This window comes from Camelus bactrianus, chromosome 13, assembly GCF_048773025.1.
Source record: "Camelus bactrianus isolate YW-2024 breed Bactrian camel chromosome 13, ASM4877302v1, whole genome shotgun sequence".
Lineage (NCBI taxonomy): Eukaryota > Metazoa > Chordata > Mammalia > Artiodactyla > Camelidae > Camelus > Camelus bactrianus.
Genome location: NC_133551.1, coordinates 47,549,315 through 47,564,892, shown reverse-complemented (window position 1 = coordinate 47,564,892; position 15,578 = coordinate 47,549,315). Strand labels below are relative to the sequence as shown.

Sequence of the window (15,578 nt, the reverse complement as noted above, 5' to 3'; positions counted from 1 at the left end):
TTGGGAATCCTAAGAGAGTAAAGAGATCAGCCTTGTAAAATAAATATAAACATCTAATCAAGCTAGCCACTTAGAAAGATATTTACCAAGACAATCTTTTACCAGTAAGTCCTGTGTTTCTCCTGCAGTTTTCCCCCTCATTTCTTTGTTTCCAGTCTACCTTTAAAATTGCCTCCAAAGTTATTTTTCTAAACGTTGATCTGATCACGACAACCCTGTCTTGAGAATGTTTAATGGCTACTCATTCGTTCATTCTGCATATTCATCCATCACCTACTGCGCTGTTTCAGGTCAGTACTAAGTGTTCAGAGTGCAATGGTGAGCAAACAGTCCCTTCCTTCAAGAAGCTTGTAGTCTAGACCGAGAGACAGACAAGTTAGCAGTTTCATACCGGCTTTGACAGGGCAAGCACACGATTCTGTGGGCGTATATAGAGGAGCGCCTTGTCCTGTCTTGTGAAGGGGGATAGGGCTTTCTGAATCTTGTCCTCATATTTAAATCAATGCAGTCCAACAGATACCAGTATCTATTGTGCTAAGTACTATGCAAAACAACTGCTTTTAAGCAGATCAAAGTCTAGTGGAAGAGCCTAAGGACTTAATCAATAATTCTAGCACAATGGGGTAAGGGGATAGATAAATGCATAGGATGCTAGGATAATAGGGGTTGAAGGGAAGAGAGAACTGGTAGGCAGCAAAGCTTCCTGGGAGAGACCATGCTTAAGCTGAGTCTTGAAGTATGAATAGCTAGACATTGAAGCATCCAGTTCCTTAACATGACAGACGAGACCCTTCACAACTCATTGCTCTACTTTCCCACTACATCCTTACATCTTCTATACCTTTGTTTTTCAAATTAGGAGCAAGAACCCCTGGATTAGTGCTATCCATGAGAAAGTACTAGGTAAATGTATTTCATCTTTCTGGAGTATCAGTTTTACCAAATGATAAATAATTTAAAATATTGCTTTATATTAAAGCATAATATATTTGTGGACTTGAAGGCAAAATTTTCATTAATTTTTTTTCAAGATAAAACAAGATACAGAAGCAACCTAAGTGTCCAACGACAGATGATTGGATAAAGAAGACGTTGTATATATACACAATGGAATAATACTCAGCCATTAAAAAGAATGAAATAATGCCATTTGCAGCAACATAGATGGACCTAGAGATTATCATACTAAGTGAAGTAAGTTAGACAGAGAAAGACAAATATCATATATCACTTAGATGTGGAATCTAAAAAATGATGCAAATGAACTTATTTACAGAACAGAAATGGACTCACAAACTTATGGTTACCAAAGGGGAAAGGCGGGGGGAGGGGTAAATTGGGAGTTTGGGATTAGCAGATACAAACTACTACATACAGAATAGATAGACAACAAGGTCCTACTGTAGATAATACAGTAATAACCTATGATGAAAAAGAATATATATGTATAACTGAATCACTATGCTATATACCACAAACTAACACAACATTGTAAATCAACTATACTTCAATTTTAAAAAATTAAAAATTAAAAAAAAACCAGGTACTTAAATTCTAAGCTAATGGCAAGTCATTTCAGGCTTACCCTTGGACACCGCCATGCACTACCATTTCTTCCTTGTGGAAAAGTTTGAAATGCACTATCAAAATGCGCCAAGAACTTTCGCTTCTCTGTGCCTTAGCATATGCTTTTCCCTCATCCTGTAATTTGTGAGATTATAAAAAACTCCTGGGGTGCTGTTCCCACTTCCCCCTAGGTAAACTCTACATATCCTTCAAAGCCCAACTTAAGTGTCATCCCATAAGAGTCATTCTTAACACAGTTTAAATGTCATCCATATAACAGTTATTTTTTGAACACCCACTTCCGTCTCTGCCTCCTTTCCTAATAGCGCCAGGCAAAGCTAGGGCTGCCTTCTTTTGTGTTCCCACCACCCTTTACCCAGAGTTTCCATTACAGCACTTACATTGTACAGCACTGCTCACTTATCCATCTCTGCTGCTGGACTGTAAGCTTCTCTAGGGCAGAGACTATTTTTAAATTTATCTTTGTGTCCTTAGTGACTGGCACTCTCTAGACCCACAATCAAAGTTTGTTGAATGTTGAGTTTACGAACCATCCCTTACTCTGCATCACTTCTGATATTATAGAAAGTAATATCTCCTTTCCTTCTCGTTTTCAGGGAGGGATGTGTTCCCCAAAAGTCTATTTTCCAGACAACTGAAATTTACTTCCTAAAGTATCAAAATCTGCTTTTCGTGGGAATTTATTTTTTTAAGTTTTTACACACTTCCTCTCTTAAGTAAAATATACTAAGCATACGTTCCTTGATGACTTATCCCTGAAAGCACCAGGTTTATTCCGGCTTGGAATTCATGACACTCTCTGGGGTCACTGATAGGCTAGGGCTTTTTGCCTCCACATCAAATAACTCCATTCTCTTCTGGCATTTGAGTTCTTTTGCTTGCTTCTTATATTTTGGTCACCACTTCTTGGTGTCAGTGTCTTTGCTCTGACAACACTGCCCTTTGCTCCTGTTATATGCTTTTTAATGGATATTAAAATTACAGAATAGGTAGTCACTGACACACCAACAGGAGCATTCCAAGTAAAAAGTCAAAGTCCTCCCTTCATTCTTGACTCCCCACCCCGACTCTCCCTATATCCACACTCCCACTCTCTAAGCATAACCATTGTTAGCAGTTAAATGTATGTCCCTACAGGCCATTTTCTGTCAGTGTGTGTATACTTGTATTTATACAAATATCAAATTGTATTATGCACCCTGTTCTATGACTGGCTTTTCTTCCCACTTGACAATATACAATAAGTATCCCTGCATGTCAGGACATCCAAGTCTATCTCATTCTTTTTAATGGCTGCCCCCTTTTAATTTGACCATCTTAATCAGCTGTGAATGGGAAAGCCAAATAATCAAGCTTATTAGAATTGTACCTAAGAAAGAGTAAATCGGCTCTGAGTGAAGGCTTGAGAAATTCTCCTAGGAGTAAAATGTGTTAACTTTAGTGCATGGTCTTTGTAATGTTTATTTTGGCTATTCTGGGACCCTTTTTGCTTATTTCCTGGTTCATTGTGTTTTGGATAGCTGAGGTTGCTGGACATAGGACCCGTGAATTAGTGAGGTATTACATATTCGATTTTGCATGCTAGGATTTTGCTATGGTTCTGTGGGATGTTTTGCATTTAATTTTTAAATTTAGACTATCTTTGTACACAATGATTATTTCTTCAAATTCCTAAGTACTTGCATCATAGTGCAGACCTTGCTTACAGTAGCAATTTAAATGTTTGGCTTGATGATTGACATAGGGCTTCTTATCTATATCAGATGATATATAACCTGGAAGATTGTGCACCGGATTTATGGGAACTCTATAAGCTGATCTGAGGGAGCCTTTTACTACTAATGAACATTAAAGTACTGACAGCATCTTGTCCTATAAATAATAAAATCCTATTTAGGATTTATATAGGGTCCTTTGCCTTCACCTACTATAGTCAGTGGCTAAACCCTGTTAATTCCACCTTTCAGATTTCCCCCTCTTCTCCATTCCCATAGCTCCAGTACCTTGGTTCAGACCCTATTATATCCTAATTAAATCACCTGTAACAGACTTCTTAGTTGGTGTCCTTGCCTCCAGTCTAAAATCCACCCTGCTCACCCAGTAACTAGTGTCTTTTTAAAACAGAAATCCTACCAAGTCACACCACTGAAAAAACTCTCTTGGTGTTTCTCATCATCAACAAAATAAAGTCCACTTTCCTTAAATTAGTATACATAGTCTTTTGTGATTTGTCCTACTTCTCCTGATTTTCTTTTGCTAGTTAATGCTCATACTTCAATTTCTAGGGCAATCAAGTGGCTTGTAGTTCCTTCAACACACCACACAAGAGAGTTCCCAATAAATTCTTGTTAAATGAATGAATGAAACACCTTATGTAGTTAGAGTGACCATACAACCTGCTTGGTTCATGATGGTCCCTGTTTGCCCCTGCCATCCCCGCATAATTATTATTAATAGCACTCCTTTTCACTATCAAACGTCTCAGACCAATAAATTACATGGTCACCCTAATTATAGCATTCATCAAATAGTTTTCTAACTCTAGTCTCACCTACTAGATCATGGGCTCCTTGGAGGCAGAAATTGTGTTTAATATCCTCAATTTATTCATTCAGCTAAGAGATTGACACTGTTTGATGCTGAAGTAAAATGCTGAATAAAACAAACGTGGTTCCTGACTTCACGAAACTTACAGTCCAGCAGGAATCTAGCAGGAAGAATAGTGCCTAATGCAATTAATGCTGCTGTGTGAATGAATGATAAAATATGGATAAAGACTTAGACGACTTGAATCCCGTGAATTAGAGACAGAAATAGTCATAAGCATAGAACTCCAGGTTGATCAAAATAGAGTTGCTAACTAAAAATTTTAAATACGAAGGACACATACACACATATTCCTAAGCATACATAATATTTAGATGCTACCTTAATGTTAAATGTAAGAAAAAAGGGACCATGAAATAATAACCAATAAAGGGACCAATAAATAATAACATGAGACTGTGAGGGCTTTATTTTCAGACAGTTTGTAGTCCCATGTGGTTCTTTGCAGAGTGGATTATCAGTATGTACTCTCCACTCACCCACACCTGCCTTTTTTTTTTTTAGATGAGAAATCTGTGGTTTTAGAAACTGAGCCACCAAAGAAAGGAGTAATTTCTTAAACCAGGATTAGATTTTGGTTGGGTTTCACTTTTGGAGCTTGGACTACCTGCTGTCCCAGACTTGTTCACCATGTTCCCATGGGCAAATTACAAAACCCTTTCAACCTCAGTTTCCTCTTCTATATATAAAATAGTGGTAATATTATCTCCAGAATTGATCTAAGGATTAAATGAGATTATGTAAAGGCATTTAGTCCCACAACCCGGCTCCCAGAAGACACTCAGGGAATGTTAGTTCTCCATCCCTTTCCCCTATTTAACTTTCTGTACATGACAAATTAAAGGATGATATAAAATTATTTGAAAAGAAAGAACTGTAAATATAAACACCAATAAAATTTTTATTCTCAAATCTGGGTGCTAAACTAGGCCCTCTCCATCCCCTCTACAAGTTAATTTATTTTCATGTATAATCTCATTATTATAGGCAAAGACCCAGAGAGGCATTCCAGGAGTAAAGCGATAGGTACGATTTTTCTGGAAAAAGGCAGAGCTGATGAGGGTGACAGGGTTTGGGAATCATTTAGCTGCAGAGAATGTCAGTCTTAAAGATTTACCCATTTCCTCTTGGTCACTTTTGGTTCAAGAGAGGAGGAAGAACACCAAATTGTCCACTGAGATCTTTCAGGGGGGTAAATGCGAACAAAAGCAGGAGCTCTCTTCAATCTCCACAGTGTCTCACGACCCCAAGACTTTCCAGCTCTTTCGTGAAGGCCAGCAGGTCTGTTCTCCAGGAGTGTCCTGGGTCTGGACTCCATTTCCCAGAGTCCCTTAGTGCCCTAATGTATTCTGTGCTCAGAGTGCCTGTATGTGTGTGAGTGTGAGAGAATGTGTGCGTGTGTGTGTGTGTGCGTGCGCGCGTGTGTGTGTCTCCGAGTCCCTGGGAGAGTGGAGGCTCATTCACTGATTAGAGCCAGCGCTGAGAGGCAGCACTGCTCCTTCTCTCACACCAACCGAGTCTCTTGATCTGTACATGCAATCCCAGGCAGCTCGCGAACACAAACCCGGGGCCAGCCGCCTACTGCTGCTGCTGCCGCTGCCGCCGCCGCCGCCGCCGCTGCCTCCGCCGGCTCTGAGCACCCGGGACTTTTCATGCACCACACTCACCGCCTCCTTCCCTCCGTGTCCTGAAAAGTGCGACCGTTCTCCCAAGGAATTTCCACGGCAAGTATGGAGACCAGAAAGGGGTGTGGATGCGTAAGCGTACACAAGAGGGGTGGGTGCCAGAGCAGCCGGGTTGCTCAGGAACCTGGCTAACTTTCTAGGTCGGTTTCCTAGGGATTCGGGCGGCTCCCCCTCTACAGGGGCAGGGGCAGGGGCCGGGACCTGGGCTGGCGCGCCTCAGAGCTTCGCGACGCTGCCTCCCGGCATCGGTGCCCTGCGCGCTCCGTGCGCTGCCTCACTCAAACTTTCCGTCTTGAGTTTTCCTTAATGTGTTTTATTTGGGGGGGGGGGTGCAAGGGGGAGGGACCAGACGCGGGAATTGGACAAGTAGGGAGGGTGAGGGGGCAGGGGCAGCGAGGGAAGGGAGCGGGACTTCTTTTCTCCATCTTTTTTAATATGCCAGATTCCCACTTTGTTTGGGTCGATTGCGAGAATGCTCTCCAGCCGGGCTCCCCTGTGGATCCCGCGGTGATTTCCGGCAGGGCCCCGGCCGGGTGGTACTCAGCGGGGAGCCCGAGTTGGCGGGCGGGACGGGGAAGGAGCTATCCGAATGAGAAAGGACCTCGCCGCCCCCACACAACACACGGCCAGCCCGGTGGGGTACCCGAGAAGAGGCTGGAAGCCTGGGGCCCCCGGGGGGCTCGGCTTACTTTCCTGGAGGAGGCGGGGGTGAAGGGCGTGGAGGAGGTGGGGGTGGGGGTGGGGGAGTCGCCGCGGGCAGGAAGGAGGCAGGTGCTGGCCCCAGAGGTGGATCGCTCTAAATGCAGCCGGTAAACTCCCCGCTCCGCTCGGCCCGCTGGCCTGGCCTCAGAGCAGCCCGACTCGTGAGGGGTCTCCCGGGATTTTCGGGGCCAGGAGTCTCCTAGCTGTTCTACCGAGCGGGGTGGGAGGACCGCCGTACAGACAGCGGCGCTTGGCTCTTTTTGTAGTTTTATTTTTATCTTAGACCTGACTTAAACTGAGTAACAATTTCTCTTCTTCCGACTTGAGAACAAAACTTTTCAGCTAGCACGCCGGACGCTGCAGTCCTGTGGGCACCACCGCCGCGCTCGTCAGCCCGGCGGAGCGACCTTCTCCGCCCGGAGCCCGGCCCCGCCACCGCGCTCCCGAGCCTCCGGCCGCCCCCCTCCCCAACCCAGGGCTTTTCAGGGCTCGGCCTGGGCGTTTCGCCTTTGTGCTTTGTAAGGGAAAGCCTTTTCTTCCAGGGCACAACAAACTTGGGCGGAGAGCTTCCGTGTGGCCCCCCGGGCGAGGCCGCCCACTGTGGTGAGGCCATCTGAGGGGATGCCGGGTCTGTCCTCTGCAGGAACCCCTCCAAGAGCTCGAGGCACGGGTGGACCCCGGCTGGCCAGGGCGCGCGGTAGCCCCGAAGTAGCTGGGGTTCGGGCTGCCCGGAGGCAGGAGAAGAGCTCTCGCTTCCCTTTCAGAATGCGCTCCTTCGGGCCCTGGCCGCGGCTTCAGCGGAGGGTCAGGGCCCGGGCCCCGAGCCCGGCGCGCGTCGCACTGGGCGGATGCATGGGCGGAGGCGCTCCGAGCGGGGCTCAGCCCCGCCTGGCCCGGCCGGGCCGGCAGTCCGGGTCTCAGCCCGCGCGTCGCCTCCTGTCCCGTAGCAGCTCAGAGGGAAGAGTCGGGCGCTCCCTGCCCATGATGCCCACCAGCCACGTCTCGCCTCTCGCCTCCTCGCCGGACTCGGCTTGAGGGGCAAAAGGGAAAGAAAGGGAAAATAAAGAGAAAAAAGGGCGGGCCGGGAGGAAACGGCGGGTCAGGCTGGAGGGAGCAGAGCGGGCAGGGGTGCCGGCCCCCTCTGCCGGACTGGGGTTCTTCCCGCAAGTGGAAAATGAGCCGAGTAGGGAAACGCGGAAGGAGCGTCGAGGAAAAGCGATGCGGCCGTCTCCGGTTCCCTTTCCTCCCGGCCCGCGGAAACCGGGCAAAAGTGGCCTGAGTTCTCCCTCCGCACTCCAGGGCGAGTGGGGAAAGGCCGAGGGCAGGGCGGCGCCGCGCCGCCGGTGACAGACGGGGCCGGGGCCGGGGCCGGGGCCGGGCGCCGAGCGAGTGGGGACACACACCTGTTCTGCGAGTAGCGTCGTGTGCGGCGGTCGGGAGGCCGCGGCGCGAGAGGCAGAGCCCTCCCTCCCGCAGCCCAGACCCACCGTCCCGGACCCCGGAGGGCCAAGCCACCCCGCTCCTGCCCGCGTTTGCAGGAGCCCCGAAATCCAGAAGCCCGGTGGCTGTCTTCCGAAGCAGTGACGCGCGGCGACGGGACCGTGGGGCGGGGCTGTTCAGGGGCACGAAGTCCTTGGACTTTGATCGAAGGCACCCTCCTCAGAGCCCCTGCCCCGCGGGTTTTGCCCGGCGGCGGACCAGGGCCCCTCTCATTTAGCGGTTCTTCCCTGGCCGGCTCCCTGGTTCCCCAAAGTTACAAACAGATGTTTCGTGAGGAGGTTGTTGGGACCTAAAGTATTCTTTGTGCAAAGGCAACCAAAAGCCAAAGGGAGAGGTCAGGCCAAGGAGTGGTGGGCTTGGCTCTGCGTTGGCCCTAAGTTTATGTAGGTTTTGCCTTCACCTCTTCTTTCTCCGTTTCCCTAAAAGAGTTGGGTTTCCAGGTTAAGACTTAGCGGCTGAACTGTGCACCCGCGCGCTGAGCCGCAGCCCCGTGGCCCCGCACTCTCGGACAGGCCGGGCGGGCTCAGATTCGCACTCGCTGGCCAAGCCGGGCCTGAGTCGGGATCCAAACCGGGGACGGATCCTCGGCCATGCCTGAAACGCAGGCTTTGGCCCCAGCCCTGGAACCGCGTTAGCCTTATGCTTCCTGAGCTCGTGCATATGGTGGTAAAATTTCTGCTAGAGCGGTGTTTCCGAATACCCCCTGGGCATTTGGTGTGCGGGAATTTTCTTCAAGCGAAGTCTGTGAACTTAAAAAAAAAAAATCTTTCCTGAGTTCTACACAGCCGACCATTACCCTGGCCCCATTTCCCATTGTTCTTTGCTTTTTAAGTTGCCTGTTAATTTTTTAAAAGTTTATTTACGCAAAGGAAAAATATCGTTTAATTTGTTACATGATTTTAATTCTTGGCTTTTGGAAACGGTTCAGAGACCACAAAAATGTCACCTGTTGTAATAAGCAGAGAAGTGTTGTGTGTGCGTTTTAATTGCCAGCAGAGTGGCAGTTTGGTGGGCGTTCAGAGCTCGGGCTCCGGGGAAAGAGGCTTTTGCAGCTTTCTTTGTGGCAGTCATTTGCAAGTGGGTTTGGCTCCCGGAGGCAGCGGGAGCAGCAGCGGCGCCGCTTCCTTCTACGCTGATTCCCCGCGCGGGTCAGGAAGCCCAGACCCTGGACAGGGATGGTCCCAGGCTGGGGTGGGAGACTGCCGGCTCGCTGAGACTTTCTCCCTGGCTTTCGGTTTTTCAGTGCGAAGTGGCTAGTTCGCGCCGGAGAGCGCGGAGCGCTGCGCATCAGCCCAGCTTCAGACATCCTCACGTTCCAAACGCCAGCTTCTTCGTTTCATTTGTCTTGGTTCTGGCATGTTTAACCACGCAATTAGTAATCTCACTAATTATTCAGTTATCTGGCGTTTTCTAATCACTTTAAACCAGGGTCGGTTATGTGATTTAACAAACTCCCACCCATACATCCCTGAACCAAACCCATCACGTCAAGGATTTGAAATTTTTAAAACTCAGTATTTGTTGGTCCCTCCGTCCAACCTCACTGCCTGCCAGACAATTTATTTAGCTTCGTGGATTGATCCCTCCTCCTTGTTTAGTTAATTCAACAAAGACTTTTTGCAGTCTGTTTGGAGTTTGTCTGATGCCGTGGAAAAGTAGCTGATGATTTATTTGGTTGCTTTTCAATTTCTGTCTTCAGCCCTTCTTTCTCCTCCTTTCAGCGGGGATGTCAGCTGTTATTACTTCCTATTGATCCCTTTGCAAAGTGAGAAGTGAACTAAAATTAATGTCAATTCCACTGCTCGGATCAATAGCTGGAGTTATTTTAATCTGGATTTGCACGAAGTGCTAAATTAAAAAAAATCAGCATAGAGGCAGAAAAGTAACAGTTACTTACTTTCCTTTTGCCCGGTTCTTTACAGTCACCCAAATGCTCCATCAAACTGATTATCTTACAATCCATATTTTTTTAATTAAGAGGGTAAGTTAGTTTTCTTATTTTGGGTTCTGTGTTTAAACCCATGACATTTTGACATTGGGAGTGTATTAACTATAGATTTTCATAATGACTGTGGTCTGCTGAAGCCTCATCTATACAAGTTGTTAATGTGAGGAGGGGGTAAGAAAGAAAAGGGAAGAGAAAAACAGCACTCCCCCTTCCCCCACAGAGACCAACGCCCACACAGTGGAGTAAAAGAGATGTGGCCTGGGAAAATATTGTTGATTTATTTTCAGTATAATGAAGTTTCAAATGAATAACCAGGTTGGAGTGATTCACCGTGTTCTGTTGGAGTGTCCGGTGCTGTCGCCAGATTACTAATTTATGAAACTCATTTAACATAATGAGGTGATCCAGGAAGTAAAAATAAAAAGTGAATCCTCTGGGTGATGGTTATTTTGGGGTGAAAACATTTCACCCCTGCCTCTAGTGTATTATGTTTGCCCTTTTCTCCAGCTTGCCTCATGTAGGACTGCTTGTTCAACGGACAAATAGTTCCTTATTTCTGTTGTGAGGAGCTGCTTAGAACCCTCGGAACTGCCTTAGACCCACTTTCAAAGCATCCATGTTGTATGACCATTAATCTGACTTGAAAACAGCCAAGAACAGGATTCCCAGACTTGTCAGGCTAACTGGCTGTCCTTGGCAGATCATTCCCTGCACTGCTATAACTTGACAGGAAAGTTATTTAAAATTTGGAAGAGAGAAAAATCCGTTAATGTGAGATACATAATCTGGTAATTTAGCAATGATGTCTATAAGGAAAGGTGCCAAATGAGGAAGCAGTCTGATGGTGTGCACTCATCTTCCCAATTAATAACAGTCATTGACATGTCTGCTACAGGATGGGAGAAGGAAATACTCTCTATGCACTGCATTAAGCCAGGAGGATCCATCCACTGCTTAACTGAGGCTTCTCTATTTGAGGGAATATGAAAGATACTCCTTTATCTTGGTGGGTTTTTTTTTTTAAGGGTTGGGGTAAGTCTTATTTGAGACATGACTCACAATTTAGAGGTTATAATTTGCAGCAGATGGTGCTTTTTGGTTACACTTTGAGTTTCGTTAAGTTTTTCTTTAGTGGATATTTTTGAAGCTAATAAGTCCTCGTATTCATTTTCTGTTACCCTGACTTTTATATACAGCCCTCTCACATCTCCCACTCAAAATAAATTTTGAAACAGAATCAGTGGCTGTGGAAATGTACAGCCTAAATTTAAAAGGGAAATTGAAAGAAGTCTTTCTGAACTCCAGCATGTTCCAGGGGCCTTGAGCGGACATCAACTCTGACACGGCCAATAAGCAGAGGAAAATAAGTCAGAAATTTTGTTAACATTTTGCTCTAAATGTTAATGGCAAATTCAAGGCAGTTTACAAATCTACTTAAGAGTGAGTGCATTAGTAACTAAAATTGCCAATCCGTTCTTTGCTGCCCCTGGAAGGCAGACGCTTCTAGAGAACATATGCCAAAGGCACTCATTATGTTTTTAAATATTGTCAGAGACGCCAGGCACTTTATTGATGAAGGTTTTGTTCCTCCTCAGAAAAGAGAAAGCCTATGTGATTAGAGGGGTGTGGATCAAAAATAATGCTGCTTTTGTTTCTTCACATAGTACTTCTTTCTGGAAACAGTCTCTGATGATACATGGGGATGTGTGTTTATATATGTGCCAATGAGTGTGATTTATTCACATGTACAATTTGTACCAACTAACACGTAGAGATGTTCATCGTCTAGATGTGCTTGATTTAGGGGTTTTTCCATATCAGAGAATTGTTAGGGAAGATAAAGAGAGGATGTAGAAGGGGGGGGTTGTATGGGCAGAACCTGGTCTCTGAACATCAGGCCTGCTATGAGTAGTGTATGCAGGTGGAGGCCCTTTAAAATATAGACCCCCACCTAATCTACTGGGTGACTTGGCCTTCCAAAGCTCATTTGCTCAGGGAATATTGTATTTGGAGGTTTTATGATTTTTTTTCCTTTGCTGGGCTCAGGCGCATTTCACCCGGAACGTGTAGGGACCAAAGTCAGCTACGCGTACATCACAGTAAGTTGTCTATTGATTTTCCTGAATGAAAATGGTCTGATGCTGCTGCCCACTGGCTCCTAAAGCCTGTGGTGTCTCTTGCCCGAGCATCTGTAAGCAGAAGGATGGTGTTTCGATCACTTGGGGTTTCCCTTTTTTTTTCCTCCCCCTGACCTTCCTCCCCCTCGTTTTTTTCTCTTTGCTGTTTCCACAGGTCTTAGAAGGGGATGATTCCCCAGTAATATTCCCTGCCCTGATCCCAGGTGCCACTCCCTCCCAGGGAAGACTGCTTCTTGTGTGACGCCGGCCACAGAAAGAGACTCCGATGGACTTACACCGGGCAGCCTTCAAGATGGAGAACTCTTCCTACCTCCCCAACCCGCTGGCATCCCCAGCACTGATGGTCCTGGCGTCCACGGCTGAGGCCAGCCGTGATGCTTCCATCCCTTGTCAGCAGCCACGACCCTTTGGTGTACCTGTCTCAGTAGACAAGGATGTGCATATTCCATTCACCAATGGTTCCTACACCTTTGCCTCTATGTACCACCGGCAAGGTGGGGTGCCGGGCACTTTTGCCAATCGTGATTTTCCCCCTTCTTTACTACATCTCCACCCGCAGTTTGCCCCCCCAAATCTAGATTGCACCCCAATCAGTATGCTGAACCATAGTGGAGTGGGGGCCTTCCGTCCCTTTGCCTCCACTGAGGACCGGGAGAGTTATCAGTCAGCCTTTACACCGGCCAAGCGACTTAAAAACTGCCATGACACAGAGTCTCCCCACTTGCGCTTCTCAGATGCTGATGGCAAGGAATATGACTTTGGGACACAGCTGCCATCTAGCTCCCCTGGTTCACTTAAGGTTGACGACACTGGGAAGAAGATTTTTGCTGTCTCTGGCCTCATTTCTGATCGAGAAGCCTCATCGAGCCCAGAGGATCGGAATGACAGATGTAAGTACTTTGGTGCCGCCCTCCCTGAACCCCAGTGAGCCCTGCCTTACCGTAGGATTCAACAGGTCGGTGGCACGGGAAGGGCCAACCCCTTCCCATTCGATAGCTATGGAGTGCTGACATTTATTTGTCTCTTGTCAATGAGCATTGATAGTTCTTGTAGGAAATATTTTTCTGAAGGTGGCCACAGGCATGTTGGCCTGTACTGTGCTTCTCTCCAGGCTGTGATGGGCTCACTCTCTGGGGACTCTGGAGTGGAGAGGGTGCCATATACGTACTGGAGTGAATGTCATCTCATTAGAAAACGTAGGTTCCTAGGGGATTTGGAGGACCTGAAGAAACTCGTCCAGCCGTCCTGTCTTTGCTGTCCTCACTATGTTTCTCTGATCTCAGTATTATTTTTTAGCTTTTCCATTGTATCACAGCCAGCAGACCCCACGTGATTTTATTTTCACAACTCTCAGGCCTTGTCCAAATCAGGCTGTTTTTCAGAGACGGACAAAGGTGTCGTCAATCACCATAAAGCATTTCAAGCAGCTGTGTTTTCCTGGCGATTGCAAGGCTAGAGAGCTGACTTCTCTTGGGATTTAACAGGTTTGCTGGCTGCTTATCCTGGGGCTCACTTTTAGGACCAGACATGGTTGACCTGTGCAACTCCTCCAGATTCGATGCCACAACTATTAGTAATTTCTGCTTCTGGAACAGCTTTCTCGTGTTCTCCAAGTGCCTTGTTAGGCTTCAGCTACCCTCACTAATAGTTGGAGCTAAACCTTTATTTGAAACTTGTAGACTAGGAGCATTGAACCCTGCCATCTTGTCCTCTAATATAATCAGAAAATAATTGTGTTTTGAAGCTTTTGGACTATGGGTAGACCCCACAGAGCAGTTTTCTTCAAGCCTGGTGAGAATTTATGAACTGAGGGTGTTTTTCTACCCAAGCCTTTGTTCTAAGATTTGCTTCATTTTATTTTCTTAAGAAAACTACATCTGAGGTTTGCTTTCCCCTCTTCTCTATTTTTTGTGCTCCCGTCTTCTCTACAACCACCACCACGAATGCCATTTTTTTCTCTTCTCTTTATGATGCCGAGGAGAGTAATAGAGACGTTGCAGCTCTCTCCCCTGTCGGCACTGCTTCCTCAGGCTGTCTCCTTGAATTAGGCACTGTGTTAACTTTCCTTCGCTAAAAGGCATCTGCCTAAGCCCAGCGTACCTTTTCAATAAAAGTCATCATAAAATCAACCTGCCTTGTAAATCCATCCCTCTTTGGTTTTGAAATATGTTGCCAGTGTGTCTTTTATGTCAGCGTCTGTAAGCCCAAGACCTCCCCATTTAAGGGAAAAGGCTGCTATCTGACAGCACAACTGCCCGTGTTCTCTCTCTCTGTCTTTTGCTTTAGCACCTCTTCTACACTTTCCCTTTCTGTACAGCTGATGTGCATGTGTGTGTGCGTGTGCGCACATGTGTGTGATGATCCTGCTTTGAGGATATACTTGCTGAACATGGATTGGCATTGCGGCGGTCTGTTTCATTTTAGTTGAGCTGAGTTGAGTTTTCATTTGTCAACGTGCAAGTGATCAGGGCTAGCTTTAATCTGACCTTCGACCAAAACTGCCCTGGCTTTGGGGGTGACAGATTCTGCTTTTTTTTTCCCCCTCCAAATACAAGTTGAAAATGAAATCCTCGCAAAACTAACATGCCACAAAGTAACACCTGGAGATCAAGATCCCTTTCTTCTCTCCTAACAAATCCAGCTTGTCTCCATTTTGCCATTTTTTTAGCCCAAAACTGAATCAGACCCCCAGAGCAGGAGGAAGCTTGTTCGTTAAGTCAGAACTCGTAGATGTGGCTATCCATTCCCCTCCGAGTGTCAAAGCCATAACTCTTCCCTTTGCCTGGTTTGCATTGTGTGAGGTGCCGGCCCCCATGGAGATGGATCCCTCACACAGGAGTACGCCTGGGTGGAGAAAAATTAAATGAGTCTGTCTCCCAAAGTGAAATGGAATTCTGACCTTGAAATTAATGAGATTCTGATCAGAAGGGTGGGGAAACTTCTTTATTTCAGATTGTAGTGTTGTATACATTGGAGCCCTTTCCCCTTTTATTTGTTTAAAATATCCCTCTCTAGTGAGTATTTTGTGCTCTCTTTTTTTCTCTTATACACACATTAGACCTAGAGGCGTGTCTCTCAGTGTAGGATGTTAGTCCACTCACATGATTTTGTAGAGTTGCATTCGTGACTGATCTTTAATAACAAGTAAAGGTGCAAAGTGAATAGAAGACCGTTTCCCTGTGATAACCCTGGATTTGTGCTCCTTTCTCTTTTCCTTTTCCTGGGTGGTATAGCAGCCTTCACAGGGTTATACTGGGTAGCATTTGTGCTTTTGATTTTGAGTTTTTGGAAAGCCAGAGAAACATTTTTCTGTAGGGAAGGGTTGAAGAGGCACTGTGACAAAGTCTGCTGCAGCTTTCTTGGCTCCTGTCATATGTCGACATGTGTCGGAATATTTATGGTCTGTTTTAT

The 15,578-nt window shown here is 46.4% G+C and overlaps 1 protein-coding gene across 3 annotated transcripts in view; it reads left to right on the top strand.

Annotated features, from left to right (window-relative positions):
• Positions 1-5,689: 5,689 nt before the first annotated feature.
• Positions 5,690-15,578, top strand: part of RNF220 (ring finger protein 220) — a 210,342-nt gene continuing 200,453 nt past the window's right edge. Inside the window, exons 1-2 of one of the 3 annotated variants that reach the window (XM_074376604.1) lie at positions 5,690-5,918; positions 12,322-13,057. In XM_074376604.1, the coding sequence (XP_074232705.1) occupies positions 12,433-13,057 (625 nt within the window). In that variant the 5' untranslated portion in view covers positions 5,690-5,918; positions 12,322-12,432. The remainder of the gene's footprint in view (positions 5,919-12,321; positions 13,058-15,578) is intronic. The other 2 variants (XM_074376602.1, XM_074376603.1) reach the window with 2 other exon arrangements.